The following is a 23,141-nucleotide window of genomic DNA, read 5'->3' as shown; positions in this document are numbered from 1 at the left end:
CTCCAGTTCCTCCAGGGGGAGCCCAAGGCGTTCCCAGGCCAGCCGAGAGGCATAGTCCCTCCAGCGTGTCGTGGGCTGTCCCCTGGGCCTCCTCCTGGTGGGACGTGCCTGGAACACCTCCCGAGGAAGGCGTCCAGGAGGCATCCGGTATAGATGCCCGAGCCACCTCAACTGGCTCCTCTCGATGTGGAGGAGCAGCGGCTCTACTCTGAGCCCCTCCCGGATGGCCGAGCTCCTCACCCTATCTCTAAGGGAGTGCCCAGCCACCCTACGGAGGAAGCTCATTTCAGCCGCTTGTATCCAGGATCTCGTTCTTTCGGTCATGACCCAAAGTTCATGGCCATAGGTGAGGGTAGGAACGTAGACCGACCAGTAAATTGAGAGCTTTGCTTTTCGGCTCAGCTCTCTCTTCACCACAATGGACCGGCCCAGCGCCCCCAATACTGTGGCAGCCGCACCGATCCGTCTGTCAATCTCCCGCTCCATTCTTCCCTCACTTGTGAACAAGACCCCGAGATACTTAAACTCCTCCACTTGAGGCAGGAACTCCCCTCCAACCTGAAGAGGACAAGCCAGCCTTTTCCGGTCGAGTACCATGGCCTCGGACTTGGAGGAGCTGATCCTCATCCCAGCCGCTTCACACTCGGCTGCGAACCGCCACAGCGCACGCTGTAGGTCTTGTCTAGAGGGGGCCAGCAGGACCACGTCATCCGCAAAAAGAAGAGACGAAATCCACTGGTCCCCAAACCAGACCCCCTCCGGCCCTTGGCTGCGTCTAGAAATCCTGTCCATAAAAGTTATGAACAGGACCGGTGACAAAGGGCAGCCCTGCCGGAGTCCAACATCGGAACAGGTCCGACTTAGTGCCGGCAATGCGGACCAAACTCCTGCTCCGCTCGTACAGGGACCGGATGGCCCCTAATAAAGGGACCCCGATTCCATACTCCTGGAGCACCCCCCACAGGGCATTACGAGGGACACATTCGAATGCCTTCTCCAGGTCCACAAAACACATGTGAACCGGTTGGGCAAACTCCCATGAACCCTCGAGCACCCTGTAGAGGGTATAGAGCTGGTCCAGTGTTCCACGGCCGGGACGAAAACCACACTGCTCCTCCTGAAGCCGAGGTTTGACTATCGGTCGGACTCTCCTCTCCAATACCCTGGCGTAGGCCTTACCAGGGAGGCTGAGGAGTGTGATCCCCCTGTAGTTGGAACACACCCTCCGGTCACCCTTCTTATGTAGGGGGACCACCACCCCAGTCTGCCAGTCCAGAGGCACTGTCCCCGACCGCCACGCAATGTTGAAGAGGCGTGTCAACCATGACAGCCCTACAACATCCAGAGACTTGAGGTACTCAGGGCGGATCTCATCCACCCCCGAAGCCTTGCCACCGCGGAGCTTTTTAACCACCTTGGTGACTTCAGCCTGGGTGATGAAAGAGTCCAACCCCGAGTCCCCAGCCTCTGTTTCCACCACGGAATGCGTGATGGCAGGATTGAGGAGATCCTCGAAGTACTCCTTCCACCGCCCGATAATGTCCTCAGTCGAGGTCAGCAGTCTCCCGCCCCCACTATAAACAGTGTTGGCAAAGCACTGCTTCACCCTCCTGAGGCGCCGGACGGTTTGCCAGAATCGCTTCGAGGCCAACCGGTAGTCCTTCTCCATGGCCTCACCGAACTCTTCCCAGGCCCGAGTTTTTGCCTCTGCCACAGCCCGGGCCACAGCACGCTTGGCCTCACGGTACCGTTAGCCGCCTCAGGAGTCCCACAAGCCAACCACAGCCAATAGGACTCCTTCTTCAGCTTGACAGCATCCCTTACTGCCGGTGTCCACCACCGGGTTCTGGGATTGCCGCCACGACAGGCACCGCAGCTATGGGCAGCAGCATCGACAATAGATGCGGAGAACATGGTCCACTCGGACTCTATGTCTCCAACATCCCCCGGGATCTGGTCGAAGCTCTCCCGGAGGTGGGAGTTGAATACATCCCTGGCTGAGGGGTCCGCCAGGCGTTCCCAGCAGACCCTCACTATGCGCTTGGGCCTGCCAAGTCTGTCTGGCTTTCTCCTCCTCCAGCGGATCCAACTCACCACCAGGTGATGATCAGTGGACAGCTCAGCCCCTCTCTTCACCCGAGTGTCCAAAACATGCGGCCGAAGGTCTGATGATACGACAACAAAGTCGATCATCGACCTCCTGCCTAGGGTGTCCTGGTGCCAAGTGCACTGATGGACACCCTTATGTTTGAACATGGTGTTCGTTATGGACAATCCGTGACTAGCACAGAAGTCCAATAACAAAACACCACTCGGATTCAGATCGGGGAGGCCATTCCTCCCGATCACGCCTCTCCAGGTGTCACTGTCGTTCCCCACGTGGGCGTTGAAGTCCCCCAGCAGAATAATGGAGTCCCCGGGAGGGGCACTATCCAGCACCCCCGACAGGGACGCCAAGAAGGCCGGGTACTCTGCACTACCACTCGGCCTGAAATGATAGTCAGAGACCTCTCCCCAACCCGAAGGCGCAGGGACATGACCCTCTCATCCACTGGGGTAAACCCCAACACGAGACGGCTGTCATGGGGGGCAACAAGCAAACCCACACCAGCCCGCCGCCTCTCCCCGTGGGCCACTCCAGAGTAGAAGAGAGTCCAACCCCTCTCAAGGAGATGGGTTCCAGAGCCCACGCTGTGCGTGGAGGCGAGCCCGATTATTTCTAGTCGATATCTCTCGACCTCCCGCACAAGCTCAGGCTCCTTCCCCCCCAGCAAGGTGACATTCCACGTCCCTAGACCCAGCCTAAGCATCCGGGGATTGGGCCGCTGAGGTCTCCACCTTCGTCCGCCACCCAATCCTCTTTGCACCGGTCCCTCACGGTTCGCCCTGCAGGTGGTGGGCCCACTGAGGGATGGCCTCGCGTCTCTCGTTCGGGCTTGGCCCGGCCGGGTCCCGCGAGGAGCAACCCAGCCACCAGGCACTCTCCGACGAGTCCCGACCCCAGGCCTGGCTCCAGGGTGGGACCCCGGCTCCGCCGTACCGGGCGACGTCACGTGCCTCTTTACTATATATATGATTCCAATAGGTCAAATTATTAGGCAGCATGGGATACATTTTCACTGTTACACTGATGATACTCAGCTTTACTTATCCATAAATCCCGATGAGCCCAACCAGTTAGATAGACTACAAGCATGTCTTGAAGATATAAAAACTTGGAAGACGTTACATTTTTTGCTTCTAAATTCAGACAAGACAGAAGTTGTTGTCGTTGGACCGGAGTCTTTAAAAAAGAAACTGCTTAGTCAATCACTTAACCTGGATGGCATTAAATTGACCTCTGATAATAAAGTAAAAACCCTTGGTGTTATTTTTGACTAGGACATGTCATTTAAATCCCATATTAAAGAGGTTTCTAGGATTTCCTTCTTTCATCTCCGGAACATTGCTAAAATTAGAAATATCCTGTCTAGGACTGACGCTGAAAAACTAGTCCATGCATTTGTTACTTCAAGGCTGGACTATTGTAATTCTTTACTATCAGGATGTCCACAAAATGCAGTTAAAAGCCTTCAGCTGATTCAAAATGCTGCAGCAAGAGTTCTGATGAAAATTAAAAAGAGAGATCATATTTCTCCTATTTTAGCTTCCCTTCATTGGCTCCCTGTTAAATCCAGAATAGAATTTAAAATTCTCCTCCTCACACATATAAAGCCCTTAATGATCTAGCTCCATCATACATCAGAGATCTGATTGGTCCATATGTTCCTAACAGAGCACTTCGTTCTCAGACTGCAGGTTTACTGGTGGTTCCTAGAGTCTCTAGAAGTAGAATGGGAGGCAGATCCTTTAGTTATCAGGCTCCTCTCCTGTGGAACCAGCTCCCAGTTTTAGTCCGTGAGGCAGACAGAAACTTAATATTTTGTTGCACAAACCTTTGAGGCAATCACTGCAATCAGACGATTCCTGAACTGTCAATGAGACTTCTGCACCTCTCAGCAGGTATTTTGGCCCACTCCTCATGAGCAAACTGCTCCAGTTGTCTCCAAAGATGCTCAATAGGATTTAGGTCAGGGGTCATAGAAGGCAACTTCAGAATAGTCCAATGTTTTCCTATTAACCATTCTTGGATTTTTTTAGCTTTGTGTTTTGGGTCATTATCCCATGATCTGCGACTGAGACCACTGGGCAGATCATGGGATAATGACACTGGGCAGCACATTTCTCTCTAGAATCCCTTGATAGTCTTGAGATTTCATTAAACCTGAACAGATTCAAGACACCCTGTGCCAGATGCAGCAAAGCAGCCCCAGAACATAACAGAGCCTCCTCCATGTTTCACAGTAGGAACAGTGTTCTTCTCTTCATATGCTTCATTTCTCCATCTGCGAACATAGATCTGATGAGTCTTGCCAAAAAGGTCAATTTTTGTCTCATCTGTCCATAGGACATTCTCCCAGAAGCTTTGTGGGAGAATGCTGTTGAAGCATGTTTGAAAAGCAATGTCCGACTTTCATTTGTTCATTTTCATAGAATTTTTATTCATTATTAATCACCTTTGTTAGATTCAAGTTATTTCTGTGACCATTGTGGGTTTTCTTTCATTAACCGAGGAGTACCAACAATTTTGTCCACGTGTGTATAACCATGAGGGCAATCTAAATTGTATTTTACAATCAATCAGATGTGTTTTAACAGATGTATTGTAACCATGACACAATACACCATCCATCAACTGACTTGGATAAGTTTTTTCCATTTATGCAAGATCGTGTCTCTGATATCCCGCTCCTTGGCAACACTCCAGCGCATTTTTTGGTGAGACCAAGGAATTCCGAGGGGCAGACCTTAGAGTTCTGGGTCTACCCTGCGGTCTCCTTCCATTGGGAATTGACTTGCTTATTCAGCTTCGTTGCCTGATCAGTATTAACCTACAGGTTGTTCAAGGCAGGAATATCAAGACACATTTTTCAATGTGTGCCTATCAGAACAATGGCAATCCATGCTGTAAAAACAAAAAAGGGGAATGTCTATCTTAAAAGTAAATGAAAGAAGCATTTGATCTAACAATTTAATGCAAATTGAACAGAACTGAGCAAATTCCCTTGACTTAAATTCATATATGTGTAATTTTTAAGTCCCCCAAGCATGATTTCTTTTCTTGCAGAACAAATCGGTCAAATTCTTATGGACAAATCACCCTACAAGCAATCACATATTTAGCACCACAAAGAGCGTAGCCTTTGAATCACCAGCGACATGGAAAATACATTTAGGACATTCTGATCTGTCATGTTATCTAGCTGTTAAAGGATCATTCATGCATCTTTTCAACAGACGCAGAAATCAGTGGGAAGTTTGTCCAGAAAAGCTACCATGCACTTCCGAAAAACCCCAGCATCGGTCAATGACTTCTTGTCTTGGTACCTGCACAAATGCTGCCTGAATAATGAGTGTGGGGGGGACATCTACTTTCTACCTCATGTCTCCTCACACTTTAAAGAGAAAAGTGTAATTTCTGTGATTTGTATCATAAAACAGATTAAACATATTTTAAATATTGCAAAAATACCATAATATAGTGATCACTATGCATAACATTTTAACTATTAGGTCTAATAAATATTTAAATGAAATGGAAAACAGCCTCAACATATAGTCTACCAACACACTAATTGAAGGTATGTAAAATATAAGGAAATTGCTCAGTTTGAAGGTGTGAAAATACTTAATGCTAACTTGATGACTAGAGCAATGACAATATTAAGACTTTTAGCCAAGGCTTCCCTGAGGTACATTTGTGGATGGAATATTGATGCAAGATTTCAAAAGAAGTGAAATCTTGTTGAATACCTCAATACATTGTCATGTCAGCTTCAAAGGTGAACTTCACAATAACTGGCCACAATTTTGTTGGAGGAATGGGCGTGTCACGTTTTACATCTCAAACATTGAAAACTTTGCCAGCTCTTTATAAAGCTATGTGGTCCCATTCTGTGCCAAATGATCTAAGTATACATCCCAGTCATTCTCATCCACAGACTGTGACGAAGTTATTCCTGGTAAATTGCTGGTAAAAGGGTTATACCTGATGTCTTGAAATACTGATTATCTTCCCAGTGAAGCAAGCCAGTCAGCCATGGAACTGACCTGGTAGTTTCCAAACTCTCCAGGTAAAAGAGCACTTCGATTCCAGCTTTCTCCTGCCATATGTCGATGTGCCCCTGGGCAAGGCACTTAACCTCAAGTTGCCTACCGATCTGTGTATAGGTGTATGAATGTGTGAGCGTTAGTGAGTGCGATTGGGTGAATGTGGCTCTAGCGCAAAGCGCTTTGAGCGGTCTGTATGACTGGAAAATCGCTATCTAAGTTCAGACCATTTACTTTAACCCATTCAGCCATTTTTGTAGTTTGATAACAATTATCTAGTGTCGCAGAAACAAGACAAAACTGTTTATGTAATATTACTATTCAAAACACGCGGTATGGTTCTGTTCTCAAGGAGCTAAAAGCAGCACACAGCACTAACATAAGCAGAAGGCATGTTGCTACTGCTATCAGAACAATGGCCAGGAGGTCAAATCAACACACAATAAATGTATGTCTAAAATAAAGTCTGTCATCTTTTTAGCGTTATTTGCAGCTTACTATGTTGCTGTGTCTGTCGTTTCCATAGACAGAAGGAACTGATCCCTTGATCAGATAAAGTCTTTCATCCTTCTTGATCCTGGCAGAGGTTGCCGAAGTATTAGTCCTTGAAGTAGTGAAAATAGGAATTTCCCCAATGATATGGATACATTTTCATGAAAAATACAATTTAACCAGACACTTGAAGGAGGTTCTGATGCTGGGGGACGGTGTAATGAAGTGTGTGGACTAATACACCCATCAACCGAACATTTAGACTTATCCACTTGCAGCTTCAGCATACTTGAGCTTGGACTACAAAACCGCAGTGAGAAATGCATGATATGTCCCCTTTAAACTCTCTCCTTTGATTATGCTGCAGAATGCAAGGTGGGTCATGTTCATTATTGATGCGATGAAGATGCTTTGCAATCTCTGTGTTGTTCTTACACTTTAATGGTGCCAGCCATGAATAGTGACTAAAAATATTATGTACAGTAAGTATCGATATACAACATTTTTAGCAAAATGTATTATACTGTAATGTGTATTATTAGTGTAATATTATGTAATAAACTTAATATTATGTAAAAGTATATTAAGTTGTATATTCAAGTTAATTTGAATGTAGTAAACAGTCACTGTGCGAGCCAGCATGTGTAGGTTAACTCTTGATTTCATTCACACCTCATGTCATATCTTTATACATGTTGCCCTTTACCCAGTGGCTACTGATAGACAGACAGTTTGCTCCAGCTTCGGTATTTCTATCAATAATAATATAATACAGAGTGAAAATTTTTTTTATGTGGTATTAGGTGGAAAAATATGTTACAGTGTAAATCGCATGGCAATGTTGTATTTGTTAATCATGACAGCACAAATGTTTATGATTTTCAAGTTAAAAATGTCTACATTTTATTTACAATATTCAACTGTAACCTCTAGTGTTGTTGTTAAAAAAAAATCAGATCAAACTATATAAAACAAAGCTGCCTGCTCAGAGAAGTGTGAATGTAAATGTATCCACTTTGACACAAAGACATGAGCTGACCAATAAAGATGCTACATAGGGTCAATGTCAGTGATCAACAGCAGGGGGCGCATCTCTATAAAGACTGCTTTTAGAGTGCAGGTGTGTCTCTTGCAGCCCAAATGTCCATAACAATAATTTGATGTCCTCTCTGAGGTGTGAGCCACAGCCACACCTGTAGCAAAGTACTTGTTTCAATATAGACAACGTATAGATATCTTCTGGAAGTAGGCTAGAAAGTGGAGTCATTTCTTTAACAGAAATCTGGAGAATGAAACTAAATAAGTGATTAAATGACCAAAAATTTGGCATTTATTGAACAATTGTTTCAAAGATTCAAATGTCTAGGATCCATAACGTGACAGTTATTAAATGTATATTGATTAGGATGAAAACAAACACTGGTTTGTGATCATTGATTGCATAATGCACATTATTGATCATTTTAAAAAAAGAGCACCAGCTGCCTTTTATAATGGCCACCACAAAATATAATAATGTTATTACATAATGCAACTGAAAGTATTACAAAATGACATTTTTTTAAATGTCAAGCCAGAATTTATTACAATATTACATATTATTGTGTTACAGGGTTTTACATCCAGCAGCTCATTTGACCACTGTTCCTGTTTGCAACTTGTAGGAAACAATGAGAACATGCACAACTAAGACAGATATGATGTTCATGTCTGTAATAGTGTGATGCTGTTTGAAGAACTAGGTTTTCCTACATGCTGTCTTTAATTGTTTGAAGTAAAGGTATGATTCATTTTGCCATTGAGTGGTATGCTCTGAAAAACACTAATCTTTCCCAACACACAAACATTAGAGCAGATTCACAGTCATACCTTACACCATATTACTGAACTTCAGTAAACTCTCCTGGCCCCTTGCACAGGTCCTCACACTCAATATGTGGAGCTGAGGCCCCGTAGATTGCCTGTGTTGGATCATAACGTGGTTTTGTTTAGTCCTTGAAGACTTTTTGTAAAACGAAAATGTGTATGTGGATTATTAGCTTGTAGAACCATAGGTAGCAGTAATATTTGCAGTTGGCATTTTTTGTTTCAGTTCATTCAGTTTTTCAGACTGTTGGACCACTTGTTTGCTGAGTATTGGATTATCTGCCCGTTGTTGGACGTCACTGTGCCCCTCCAATGGCATCGGCCATTTTGTACCCAGGACAACCCGCTCCTACATATCCCATCGAGCATTGCGACTGATATGACTGGGCGTCCCCAGTCTGACGTCACAGGATGCTATATAGGAGGCGCTCATGTTTGAAAAGCTGCCTTCCGCTGGAAATCAGATCCAGGATCGAAGAGCGCCACTTTAAGAGAAGAACTCTGTGAAGAGTTTCATTCATTCTCTCTCGTTGGACAACGAACTATTCATAACTGAAGTCTGTGGACTAAGAAGGCCGCAGAGTTCACTTTTGCCGATCGAAGACGTGAGTTAACACGTAACTGGAGACACGGAGCTTCGGAGAGACGAACCGCTACCGTGTTTCATTTTCAAGTCGACTTTGATGGTCAGATCGTATTTTTCCTTTTTGTCAAGAAGACCGAAGGACAAAGACTGACCATTCCCCTGAAGTTAATTGTGGACGCACAATTAACTCAACCCCACGTTTCCTCGCTCGAATTCCCTCGCTCAGGAAGAAGACGACACAAGTAAAACCCATTTCTTTTTTTTATTTCTTTATCAGAAGGCCTGGGCAGGGTCAGAGGTTGTAGAAGCGATCAGAATCGCTGGTTAGGATCTCATGTGTTCTGAATAATATGTGCATGTAACCTTGCTTGTTGAAACTTTGATGAGTTATGTAATATCAGGATCCGCCGTGTTCCCCAGAGCTGTCTGTGTTTACTATCTGAACGCAGGTGCGTTGCAAAACTGGACTGTTAAAACGACCTCATGGTAAAATTCTCCATTTTACCTTTGTCTTCAATCTCACTGTGCTAGCTTGCCGCCAAAAGTTATCAATCCTTTGTTTCAGGAGTAACGGGGGGAAGTTTTATGATCAGAAGATCATAAAAGACACTCTAAGCTGCGCTCCAACCCCCCACCAGTCATCACCACACCCCCCTTTTCATATCCTCTCCTTTCCTCTGTTGTGCCATAAACTGCTGGTTGACTCAATACATACCCACTACCGTTTGTTGATTTTGCTTATTTAGATGTGTTTACCCCTGTGTATGTAGAATTTTGCATGTTGAGTAGGTGAAAATTAATAAATATTCACATAGATAAAGAGAGAGCGTTTGGTGTTTCATTGTGTGCAAAAAGTGATGTGTCAGTCAAAATAAGGTTCAAGTTCCACACGTTTCGGCAGAAACGGTCGATTAAACAGTGACATCTCCGGCAATAGTTATTAACTATTACGGAGTATTTAACGGTTGTAATTGTCAGAGGCGTTGAGCCACAATTACAACACCAGAAACCTCTCTGGTCTCGATTCGTAAATGAGGATTTATGGTTAAGGAGTGCCGCCCCTGGATTCAGGTAGTTCCTACCGCCCTCAACCGCTGCCTAGGACCCGAGTCCGGGAAGCACAGGGCCCACAGTTATACCGGGAGCAGCCTCCACTGCCTCCTCCGAGGATGAGGCGTGATGCACCGATACCCTCTGAGTGCAACCGGAGTGAACTCTCCGATGATGACTCAGATGGGCCGGGACCAATCCCTGAAAATGGATTGCGCACCCGCCAGCTTGAGTCCCTTGCTAAAGACATAGAGCGTTTCGACCCTAATAAGGCAGAATCAAACATTGATGATTACCTTAGGGAAGTGGAACGCTGTCTTCTAGATTTGTACTGCCCATCAGCACGGGAGAAACTGAAGCTCATCTGGAAGACAACGTCCAGGAGCGTCCATGTTTTCATGGAGAGCCTGACACCCGCAGTCCGAGACCGTTATTCAACCCTTTGCGAAGCTTTAAGGGAAGAATATTCTGTGTACACGGACCGGGCCTCAGCCACACTTGGGGCTTTCACGATCCAGCAAAAGAAAAGCGAAGCACCCAGGGAGTATTACCGGCGCTTGAGAGCCGTTTACTTCCAAGGACGCAATGCGCCAGGCATTGAGGAGGAACATGCTTTTAAATCCCTGTTCCTCCACAACCTTCATGAAAGTGTGCGATACGAAGTTACTATGTATTGCAGGACCAAGGCCATGAGCATGCAAGAGATCCGCAAATATGCTCAGATGGCGTGGGAAACACGTGCTCGCCCGACCAAGGGATCGGAGAGCGAGGCTAGAGTTTTACAGGTCCAGACTGAAACAACCAGCCATGCATTAGAAGGTCAGGAAAGGCCTTCAACCAGAACCTATGCGAAGAACAGGTTCAGGGAACAACATAGGTTTGGTCAGCTGGACTGGGGGGGTGGTACTGAATACTAACCACAGTCAAAGTTGCCGGACCACTTCCGGTCAAACAGACGACCTGACCATCACGTGAAGCCTAAAGGTAAACCTGATGGAAGAGGGTGGAACCCACACGCAGAAGGGATTATGGGGAAAGAGATGGAGGAGGCCTTGCGTAAGATGGTGACGGAAGCGGTGCGTCAGGCCACCATGCCCCCACAACCCTTTAAACAGGAAGCGGACCTAGTTAAACCAGACCCAAACTTCCCGTCAGCATGACTAGGCGTGGACCCAGTCTCCACAGCCATCAGAGTCTACCTGATCGGATGGGGAGACAAACCTGGGAAACTCCAAGAACCCCTTGGGACTTCTCCAGGAGAAACACCACAAATCATTGCTCCAAGGTTCTTAGGTAAACTGAACCATAATGAACATATAGGTTACCTACACTATCTCACTAGTATAGGAGGACAGGTCAAACTGAGGTTCCATTTTAAAACAGGATCAGAGATCAGCCTGTGGTTCTCGGTCTCGTTTGAGGAGGCGAGTAGAGCCATGCTCTCCCTCAGTAAACCACTTCAGGCTGAATTTCGTGATGTAAGTATCACCAGCTGCACCCAAAACCGATCATGCATCACTAATTGGGTGGAGCTGGACATTACACCCGAAGACACGGCTCTGGTGCACCCCATCTATAGGTGCACATTAAACAAAGACCTTTGTCTTGGTGGCCAGGACCTGCTGGACAGGCTGGCCCCACTCATTGACGGCCACCAGGACCAACTCTGGGTCCAGGCGGAGGTGCAAAACCCACGGGGTGCACGCAGCGAACGATTCGTTGTGACTAATCAGGTCAGCAGCTTAGAGGAGCCCGAAGGACCTCTCAGGCCCTCATCAGAGCCGGCCATGTGCACCTCCGAGACACAGCTGCACCCAGCCATCCAGGAAACTCCTGCCAGAGGCGGTCATGCATTGCTTGGCTCTTTAAAGAACCCAGGTGTGGACACTTACAACCCCAAAGTGGTGGAAGATGTACACCTGGAAACCATGTTCACACCAGAAGTGCTACTAGCATTCTGGCTGGGACATCCATCAACCATTAGAGAGCTGTATGACCGTTTGTGCCAAAAAGACCCCTTTGTAACGGAGGCACAACACAGCCACACACTCCTTTTAGTAGACGGGCTCCGCCCTCTCCTCAAGACAGCCAGTGTGCAGATTGGCATCAAACAGCTCTCCCATGCTGTGGATATTGTTCCAACAGACCAAAGGGGGGTCACGTTATCCGACGCCCATTACTCTCCTGTTAGGTGCCATAGGAGCTACAAAGCCACACTCCACACCCTCCAGCAGATGGCGCACTGGCCTCCAAGGTCTCACGACACCCAGGTCTACATCAAAGGATGTTTAACCTGCCGCCAGTTTCAGCCATCCCAGCCAACCAGTAAACCTCCGCTTCAGCGAAGGGGGGTTACATTACTTTGGTTCCACCTTCAGACCAACTGGGTCGAACCAGCTCCAAAATTAACAGGAGGTAACAAATTCCTCCTAACTGCGACATGCAGCTTCATCAAGTGGGTTGGATGCTTGTCATAAAAGGTTGACACCATCATCCCAGCTGCTGCTCTTTAGCTGAACCAGATGAAGTCCTACATCGAACTCTCCTCCCCAAGAACAGAGCTTGTCTCAATGTCCGGGAAAGGAGATGCCAGTGCGTAGGACTAGTTAAATAGGTGCATGTTTCATTAACTCACACTAACATGCACTAATCACTAACAACTTTCTTCAACAGAAACAGTTAAACATATAACTACCTTCTAGGACACAGTCTTAAACTGTAAGTTGAAACGATAATTTTCCATAACACTGTATGCACAGCAGACCTCACAAAAGTGTTTAAGAATGATGTAATGGACACACCCATGCTGCCCGAGATTTCATACAAAATCGTGTTAAAGGAGGTTGGTTCATCTGTAGACAGTCCCACCGAGGCACAGATACCCATTGACCTAGTTCTGCTGAACTTAGTAGAGAAATCCTAAGTCCACCACGACAGACACCTTGCAACCTCCACAAACACACCTGGCTTATAGCCTAAATACTGCAATTCGTTTATTCTTTTCTCCCTCTTTCCACATCTAGATAGTTTAGAGACAGGAGTCCTATTAAAACCCATCATCATCCGGAAGAGCCAATGGTTTAAGCCTAAACCTGTTTTAACCATTCGTTTTAGATTACACACCGCATACCAGCAGGTTAAGCGTTTACAGGTCAGGATTGATTCCCTCACATTCATTCCCTCACGGTTCATAGCACCGCCTTTGCCAACGACACAGCCAGGGTCCAGTGCCTAATAGAAGTTGGATGAATAAGCTATGAACCATGATTTTGTTTGTTCCTTTTATTCTTATATATACATATATATGTACGATATCTGTTATTGTTTCATTTTGTCTCAGGATTACCAAAGCTGATGACCAAAGAATGTAATGATGATGTGAATGTATTGTCCTGTATTTGTCTCATTGAACAATGTAGAAAGGAATGAGTTTAGTCAGAGTTAGTCCTGCCCAGGCTAACCTCTATCCTGCCCTGTCGTAGGTTTTGAGTAACACAGAGACAATTTTGTTTTGTTCTGCTTAGCCACGAATCACTGATTGCTCAGCAAAGGACAGAATGGTCCCAGTAGCTTCAAAGACTGCGATTCATCTCACCCTTTGAACCTAGGGGGGAATGTTGGACCACTTGTTTGCTGAGTATTGGATTATCTGCCCGTTGTTGGACGTCACTGTGCCCCTCCATTGGCATCGGCCATTTTGTACCCAGGACAGCCCGCTCCTACATATCCCATCGAGCATTGCGACTGATATGACTGGGCGTCCCCAGTCTGACGTCACAGGATGCTATATAGGAGGCGCTCATGTTTGAAAAGCTGCCTTCCGCTGGAAATCAGGTCCAGGATCGAAGAGCGTCACTTTAAGAGAAGAACTCTGTGAAGAGTTTCATTCATTCTCTCTCGTTGGACAACGAACCATTCATAACTGAAGTTTTTGGACTAAGAAGGCCAGAGATTTCACTTTTGCCGATCGAAGACGTGAGTTAACACGTAACTGGAGACACGGAGTTTCGGAGAGACGAACCGCTACCGTGTTTCATTTTCAAGTCGACTTTGATGGTCAGATCATATTTTTCCTTTTTGTCAAGAAGACCAAAGGACAAAGACTGACTGTTCCCCTGAAGTTAATTGTGGACGCACATTAACTTAACCCCACTTTTCCTCGCTTGAATTCCCTCACTTGGAAGAAGACGACACAAGTAAAACCCATTTCTTTTTTTTTTATTTCTTTATTCAAGTCCTGGGCAGGGTCAGAGGTTGTAGAAGCGATCAGAATCGCTGGTTAGGATCTCATGTGTTCTGAATAATATGTGCATGTAACCTTGCTTGTTGAAACTTTGATGTGTTATGTAATATCGGGATCCGCCGTGTTCCCCAGAGCTGTCTGTGTTTACTATCTGAACGCAGGTGCGTTGCAAAACTGGACTGTTAAAACGACCTCATGGTAAAATTCTCCATTTTACCTTTGTCTTCAATCTCACTGTGCTAGCTTGCCGCCAAAAGTTATCAATCCTTTGTTTCAGGAGTAAAGGGGGGAAGTTTTATGATCAGAAGATCATAAAAAACACTCTAAGCTGCGCTCCAACCCCCCACCAGTCATCACCACACCCCCCTTTTCATATCTTCTCCTTTCCTCTGTTGTGCCATAAACTGCTGGTTGACTCCATACATACCCACTACCGTTTGTTGATTTTGCTTATTTAGATGTGTTTACCCCTGTGTATGTAGAATTTTGCATGTTGAGTAGGTGAAAATTAATAAATATTCACATAGATAAAGAGAGAGCGTTTGGTGTTTCATTGTGTGCAAAAAGTGATGTGTCAGTCAAAATAAGGTTCAAGTTCCACACGTTTCGGCAGAAACGGTCGATTAAACAGTGACATCTCCGGCAATAGTTATTAACTATTACGGAGTATTTAACGGTTGTAATTGTCAGAGGCGTTGAGCCACAATTACAACACCAGAAACCTCTCTGGTCTCGATTCGTAAATGAGGATTTATGGTTAAGAAATTGATTTTGTCAGATTATGATTTGTAATTATAAATATTGATCAAGATTATTCAATCAATAATCATACTCCCAACAAGACTTTGACTGTTGCTCTGTTCTCTTAAGATCCCACATCAGCTTTTTAATTAGGCTGAGGTCAGGGCTTTGACTGAACCAAGATGACTGAGGAGCATCTTGGTTCATGTGGTTTTTCTGCTATTCTGTTGTAAATTTGTTCATCTCTCAATCATACCTGATTATTTTGGGTACGAAACGGTATAAACATACTGGCTTATAAGTATAAATATCTCCCATATCCTCCGGGAGGGTGGAGCTGGGTGGGTGGGAGGTCTGGGGGTTGTCGGTCAAACGATTTAAAGTCATTTTCTATATAGTTTCCTTATTTATAACGAACAGTGGTTGTATGGTTTCAAGCAGAGCCAACTGTTTTCAGTTTAGTGGCCTAGGTGAGATTATGGTTAGGCAACCCCCTCCTACCACAACACCACATATTGAAGGGGGGTGGGGGTTTGGGGAAAACAGCTGTTTGTATCAAAGGTTTATTTATGCAGACAAGCTCTTCCAGCTTTCATATGTCAAACAGAAAACCTTAATAAATATTCACGGTTGCGGTTTGCGTTTCCTGTGTAAACTGTATTTACCATCAAATAAATTTTATTTTTAACTTTTACCAAAACAATCCAAGGTTATAAGATTTTTAAGTTTTTAATAATAGATACTGTTGGTATATTAAAATGGAGTCCTTTTAAAAAGGTCAAATGTGTCAAAACTGTATTAAACCAAAAATTCAGAATCCATGTGGAAGTTCATTGATTTCTGTTTATATAAAGGTTTAGAAACATTTAAAACTTTCTGAGCTTCCATATTTCGACAGATGTGGTTAGGTTCAGGTGCAGATTAAATGGACTAGTTGCAGTACAGTACAAGCAGAACATGCAACTTCAGCAGACAGACCTTTTAAAACAGAGATACAGTGTTTTAATTTTCCCAGTGTCAGACCTATTTCTATGTAAAAGGAGCAAATGCTGAAAATTAACACTGAGAAAAATTAAGCAGAAAGTCACATTCTGTTCACACTGAACAAGACCACATCAAAAGTTCAAATGGACATTAAGAACCATTGAGGAACATTTTGGAACGGTTAGCAGTCACTCTGAGACACTCAGTCAATTCACTGTCACTTGAATTAATTAACGAATTAATTTTTATTTTTGTGTCGCAAGTAAGTAAAGTTTATTTGTTAAGCGCCCTTCTCAGATAAAACCATCACAAAGCGCTGTACAGAAAACCAATAAAACAACAATTAAAATAAGTGCCATAAATAAGATACAGTAGAACATACAATAAAAATAAAGTTTCAACAGAAAGCCTGTTTAAACAGGAATGTTTTTAACTGCTTTTTAAAAGAGTCCACAGAGGGAGACTATTCCACAACCTTGGTGCTGCAGACTGGAAGGCTCGGTCCCCCTTGGTCTTCAGTCTGATGCGGGGAACAACTAGAAAATGTTGAACCTCTAAATGAAGACGGTGAGCAGCAGTATATTTTGTAAGCAGATCAGATAGTAGAACAGTGGCTGTGTAGTGCTCTGTATGTTAGAGTGAAGATTTTAAAACAAACTCTAAAATCTATTGGTAGCCAATGTAAACAGTGTAAAACAGGGGTAATGTAGGCTCAATTGCTAGAACAGGCGAGAAGTCTGGTTGCAGTATATTGTAAGGCTTGGAGGCATAAGAGGGAGGATTTATCCAGACCGGTAAACAGGGCATTACAATAATCTAAACGCGATGAAACAAATGTGTGGATCATTCTTTCCAGTTCTGCTGAAGAGACCATATGTCGCAGTTTAGAAATACTCAGTAAAAGAAAGACTTTAAATGCGAGTCATAGCCCAGAGAAGAGTCAAATATTACACCAAGATTTCCAATACTGGACTTAGGAGTTAAACAAAAATTTGCAAGAGCCTGACAGATTTTTGTTCAGGAGGAGCTATAATCATGGATTCAGTCTTTTTGGTGTTTAAAACAAGGTAATTGCTGGAGAGCCAATCACTAATCTGGGATAGACATTGGACTAGGGTGGACAACTCATCCAGCTGATGTGGCTTAAAAAGCAAATAACAATGGAGCCAGAACCAACCCTTGTGGAACCCCACAAGTTAGAGAGGCGATCTTAAAGGTGAATTTGTTTGTCATGATAGAGAAAGTCTTCCCAGATAGATAAATTGTAATCCAATCTAGTGCAGAACCAGAGATACCAGCTAAAACCCTCAGCCTGTTCAATAAAATGTTATGGTCAATGGTATGAAATGCTGAACTAAGATCAACTATATTATTATTATTATGGAGCAATTCCCTGCATCTGAAGCCATTAAAAGATCATTATAAACCTTTAAAAGCGCCATCTCAGTAGAATGCAGTTTTTGAAAGCCAGACTAAAATGGGTCAAAAATCTGTAGCTTACATAGTAGGACACTGAACTGACTTTTTACAACTTTTTCTAACAATTTGCAAAGAAAAGGCAGTTTTGAAATTGGGCGATAATTAACAATGGAACTGCCATCAAGATTGGGTTTCTTTACTAGTGGAGTTACCTCAGAATTTTTAGGATAGTTTGAAACACAACCCTGCTTAGTGAGCCGTTAATGATCCACAACAAGATAGAGGCAGGAGCATGATGAGGGTTTCATTTTGCTAATAAATGTACCCAAGTCATCAAATTTGATTGTTGAAAAACAAGAAAATGACTCCGGACACTGATGACCATCAGCATAAGGAACGGAACTCAGAAGAATTTGAGATTTCCAGTCCATTACTTTATTTACAAAATAGTTGAGACACTTGTTGCAGTCATCATCAGAAGGTAATATAGCATGCTGAGGTGGAGGTAACACAATTGTTGATAGTGTCAATTAATACCCTAGGGTTACTGCCGCGATGAGCTGACGCTTTCCACACTTTTGGATGACATCCTGGTAGTGAGCAGAAAGGAAAGTTTCAGGAGAATTCGCCCGGCAGCATCTCAGGGAAGAAGCTTCCGCAGATTCGCCTTTCTACGAAGCCGACCGAGCAGCACAAAAAAGCTGGTGTTCTGTCCAGTCAGCATACATTGTCAGATCGACATACGTGTACCACAAACCGACAGCTATATCTGTCTAACAAGCATGCCCTGTCAGACCAGCATACACTTTGTGTTATCGGCCGTATGGGATCCTGATTTGTAAAGTTACCTGTCAAGCTCACCCAAACTGCAGCCTAGTGTTGAGGTATAATAATTTCACCACTAATAACACAGCCTCAACCTCACCCAGTCCGGATGTCATGAGAAAGAACAGGTGAAGACCAGGAAATTCAGATGAACACAAGTTTAATTTGATATATAAGTCCAATGATTTCCAATGCATACTTGAATACAAAAGAATAATACAAAAAAGAAAGATTACCTAAGGCCTTAGGGAGAGACTTGGATCATCAAAGCTAGGCTGGATTCACCGAGTGTCTGTCTCACAATCAGTGTTAAAGCTTTTTATACCTTTAACGAACTTCAAAGCTGACTGCTGAAACTTCCTCTTAAAGAATTATTTATGAAGCCATTGTCCCTAATGGAGTTTTCTACATTTCTATGTCGCCGCTGTAAATTAGTTACCCCCTATGGGAGTACTTCATTGCCCATACAGCCGGCATTTACTGCTTACAGCTGCTGGCAAACATCCTGTCCTGAGGTTGACCCTTCCTCTAGCCTGAAGCCTGCTGTGACCTCTTTCTCTGGTCCCAGGTTCACAATACATGATATATTTCAGTTTTATGCATACACATGCAAACTGAACACATAGTATGAAACTAAATTATTTTAATTCTCAACACTAGGTGAGCATTTTAAGTCAGGGTGAAGACTGCTGTTTCTCTTAAGAGTTTACATTAAAGTAGGCTACTTCTTTGATCTTGTAATATTATGGCATTATTCTCGAAATTTTACAACTTTGTTCTCGTAATGTTAACACTATATATATATATCTTAGCATGGCCCTAGTACTCCGTCGTAAAATTCAAACAACGAAGCCCTACAATTACATTAAAAAAATACTCATAAACATCATATGCTTACTGTTTTTCTCATCCATATGCTGACTTGACGGCTCAAAGTAATAAGGGGAATCATGCGCTACGGTTTCTGGGGGAAACCGTATCTGACGGGGAAACTTGAATCGACGTAACACCGGCTTGGATCAGGTGCTGTTAGGTATTATTTAGTCAACTCAGAGGTAAGAACGATACAGTCATAGTTACTTGCAGCAAGGGTAGCCCACTTTGCAGTGAAACTACAAAGTTTTGACACCCTATCTCTTTATTTATATGCACAATTCAACAGACAGTTCAGACAGGGTGTGTGTGTGAGACAGAAAGGAGGCTGGTTCACACAGAGATAACAATGATCTCACACACACAGGGAGGAAGGCATAGTGCAGGTGCCTTGCAACACAAAGTTTTTACATGAGTGATAACAAGTTTTTGCACCCATCCAACAGGGGCCTACTGTTCAAATGGTAATCAGAACCAAAATAAATTAGAAAACAGTCTTATAGTTTCAGATAATAATTTAAGAATTATAATTAATAATTCAAATAATGTAAAATTAAAAAAATGTATACTTAAATTTTTTGTATTTTTGTGGTTTTGTCTCCATAATTCTTATAAGTACTCCACTACAATAAAAAATCAACTGAGTCACCATGGACTGGGTAGATTGATACTAAAGGATTTGGTTACAGGTATAACAGTGAAAGGGACAAATGAACCATCTTACAGCTTGATCAAGTGGAGAAACATTTTAGCATTTCTTTAGATGTAAACTGAGCTGAAAGAATGTGTATTTTCATTTTATCATGACTGTTGATGAAGACTTTACATTTGTGTGTTTTGGTCAGGTGCATCCCGAGGCATCGTGTTTGCCTGAGCAACTCTTCAGACTGTGCCCAGTATGAGTGTGTCGGCCGACCGGCAGCCTGCGACAGAAACACCATGGAGCCGGCCTGTGATACAGACGGCCTGGTGCATCGCAGTCTGTGCCGTCTGCAGCAGGCCGGGAAGAGGCTGGCTTACATGGGACATTGCCAAGTAGGTAACACAATAACGCTGAAGTCAACAGGACTGAGCGACACTCAGGAACTCTTGTGGTAATCCTGGAAAGAACCTACAACTTTGCAGAACTCTGTCCTGTTTTGGAGCTCTAAGGAAACAGCAAAAGCATTTACTGCTTTCACTGCTAACAAACCTAACAGGCCCTTTAATACCACAAAGGTCTGACCCACTTTACAATTTTCTTTTTAATGTTCATGTGCTTTTGCCTTCACAGTAATAGCCATTAAAGTGTCACTCAATTAATTTTTTGTTGAATATGCATAAATACACAAGAAGGTTATGTTATAGCACATTAGTGACTTTCATCATCAGTATTATCCATAATCCTTGAGTCTCTGCACATACAGCTGAAAACACATTTATATCAACTAAAAAATACCACAACTGTTTCAGTTGGATAAATCCATCCATCAATCATCCATCCATCCATCCATCTATCTATCTATCTATCTATCTATCTATCTATCTATCTATCTATCTATCTATCTATCTATCTATCTATCTATCTATCTATCTATCTATCTATCTATCTATCTATCTATCTATCTATCTATCTATCTATCTATCTATCTATCTATCTATCTATCTATCTATCTATCTATCTATCTATCTATCTATCTATCTATCTATCTATCTATCTATCTATCTATCTATCTATCTATCTATCTATCTATCTATCTATCTATCTATCTATCTATCTATCTATCTATCTATCTATCTATCTATCTATCTATCTATCTATCTATCTATCTATCTATCTATCTATCTATCTATCTATCTATCTATCTATCTATCTATCTATCTATCTATCTATCTATCTATCTATCTATCTATCTATCTATCTATCTATCTATCTATCTATCTATCTATCTATCTATCTATCTATCTATCTATCTATCTATCTATCTATCTATCTATCTATCTATCTATCTATCTATCTATCTATCTATCTATCTATCTATCTATCTATCTATCTATCTATCTATCTATCTATCTATCTATCTATCTATCTATCTATCTATCTATCTATCTATCTATCTATCTATCTATCTATCTATCTATCTATCTATCTATCTATCTATCTACATCCATCCATCCATCCATCCATCCATCCATCCATCTCCTTTACTTTTGCTTTGGTTTTAGGCAAGAAAAATTAGTTTTCATCTTTAGATTTTTCTTAAATACATTTCCAACCCCCAAAAGGGTTAAATATATTTAAGTTTGGATGTGAATAAAAACCTTATTAATCTGTAAAAACTTGTTCAGCTGCTAGTTTTAATCTCTAACTTTAGAGACTCTTTAATTCTTATCCATGATTTATTTCTCTAGAACTTAGAAAAACTAACTCAAACTCTGTCTTTAGGAGGCCTGTAAGAAGACAAAAAAAGTTTGTGGTCACAATGGTGAGACTTACAACACTGTGTGTGAGGCCTTCTCTGACCGTGTGGCTGTTGACTATGAGGGCCCCTGTCGCGCCGTAGGGTCCCTGTCTGACATGTCTCTAGATTCAGTGTGCAGTGAGGTTTCCTGTCCACCGATATCAACTTTGGGCTGCCACCCCATTACTCCACCTGGTGAGTAGAGACACACCAAGCAGTAGTTAGAACGGTCCACACGGAGCACTATGACCCCTGATGTCCAGCCTGTTTTCCAGGATCCTGTTGTCCCATATGTGCCAGCATGCTGCAGATCCTCTGGAGCCAGAAGCAGATGAACACTTTCTCAAAGGTATGAAGGGCTCCCAGTTCAGCTGTAGGGTTGTTTTCTGTCTATATCACTGGGTGTACCTTATTTCTTTGTATATTCCTCACCAAGTGAATCTGGCTAAATGTTGTTAGAGGACACGTCTTTCAAGAGTGATGTGATGTATGCATTATGGATATGATTCATAATGCATACATCTGTAACTGATATAAACAGCAGAATCAAACATAACTTACTTTTATTCTACACTTTCATATGAACAAATAAGAAAGTATGTTTTTTAAATTATTTATAGATTTATTTCAGTATTTGTTTACTGACATTACCATAATGATTTGATAAAAGTGGTAGGGTGTAATTGTATCCACTTGGGGGCGCCATACATTTCAAAAGGTGTGCAAAACCAGTTATGACAAAAGGTTTTAGTCCTGACAGAAATGTGTCTGTGTTAAAATAAAATAAAAAGTACCAGTGAAAATCATTTCATCAGTAATACATGGTTTTATTAACCAATGCCTCATTTAATGAGATGAGTCAATATTTACAGAGGTGGTCCTTCTACCATAAATAATTCCTCTTGAAAGTCTATATATCTGTTAATATTCCACCTTTCTGAGATCTATAAAAAATTAGTCCGTGATCATTTTTTTCCAAACTTTGTCCAAATTTAAGGTGGCATGTGTTCTGCATATCTGTTAAGGGGGAAATTCAATAGCCTGGTTCCATAAATGCGCACACCTTAGACTAATTGTTTGTTGATGCGCCTTTTCATTCAGTTTCAACATTCAGTCTTTATTGGTAGGAGTCTGTGAGCATCTAATATTTTGATTCGGCAACATTTGGCCACTTAGCATTCCAGCTGTTCTCCAGATCTTTCAGATTGTGAGGACATCTCTCATCCACAGCCTGCTTCAAATTTTATCTTGGATTTAGTTCCAGACTCTTTCTTGGCCATTCTAAAACCATCATTTTATTCTGGTAAAGCCATTATTTGGTTGATTTGGAATTATGCTCAAATGCACTGTGATGCTGAAATTTAAATCCCTCTTTGTCTTTAGCCTTCTAGCCGACACCTGAACAGTATTAAGAGCTTCCTTCACTCAGATAAAATCCCCAGTTCCATCTTAACAAAAGTAGCATCACGAT

General features: G+C 42.9%; 1 protein-coding gene across 1 annotated transcript in view; it reads left to right on the top strand.

Moving 5' to 3' along the window:
• Positions 1 to 23,141, top strand: part of reck (reversion-inducing-cysteine-rich protein with kazal motifs) — a 166,699-nt gene that overhangs the window by 111,936 nt on the left and 31,622 nt on the right. Inside the window, exons 17-19 of the mRNA XM_047349654.1 lie at positions 20,075 to 20,264; positions 21,655 to 21,865; positions 21,946 to 22,019. Of these exons, the coding sequence (XP_047205610.1) occupies positions 20,075 to 20,264; positions 21,655 to 21,865; positions 21,946 to 22,019 (475 nt within the window). The remainder of the gene's footprint in view (positions 1 to 20,074; positions 20,265 to 21,654; positions 21,866 to 21,945; positions 22,020 to 23,141) is intronic.

Source organism: Girardinichthys multiradiatus, chromosome 21 (assembly GCF_021462225.1).
Source record: "Girardinichthys multiradiatus isolate DD_20200921_A chromosome 21, DD_fGirMul_XY1, whole genome shotgun sequence".
NCBI classification, from domain to species: domain Eukaryota; kingdom Metazoa; phylum Chordata; class Actinopteri; order Cyprinodontiformes; family Goodeidae; genus Girardinichthys; species Girardinichthys multiradiatus.
Note: the sequence above shows the minus strand (reverse complement) of the source record. Positions and strands in the feature narration are given on the sequence as shown.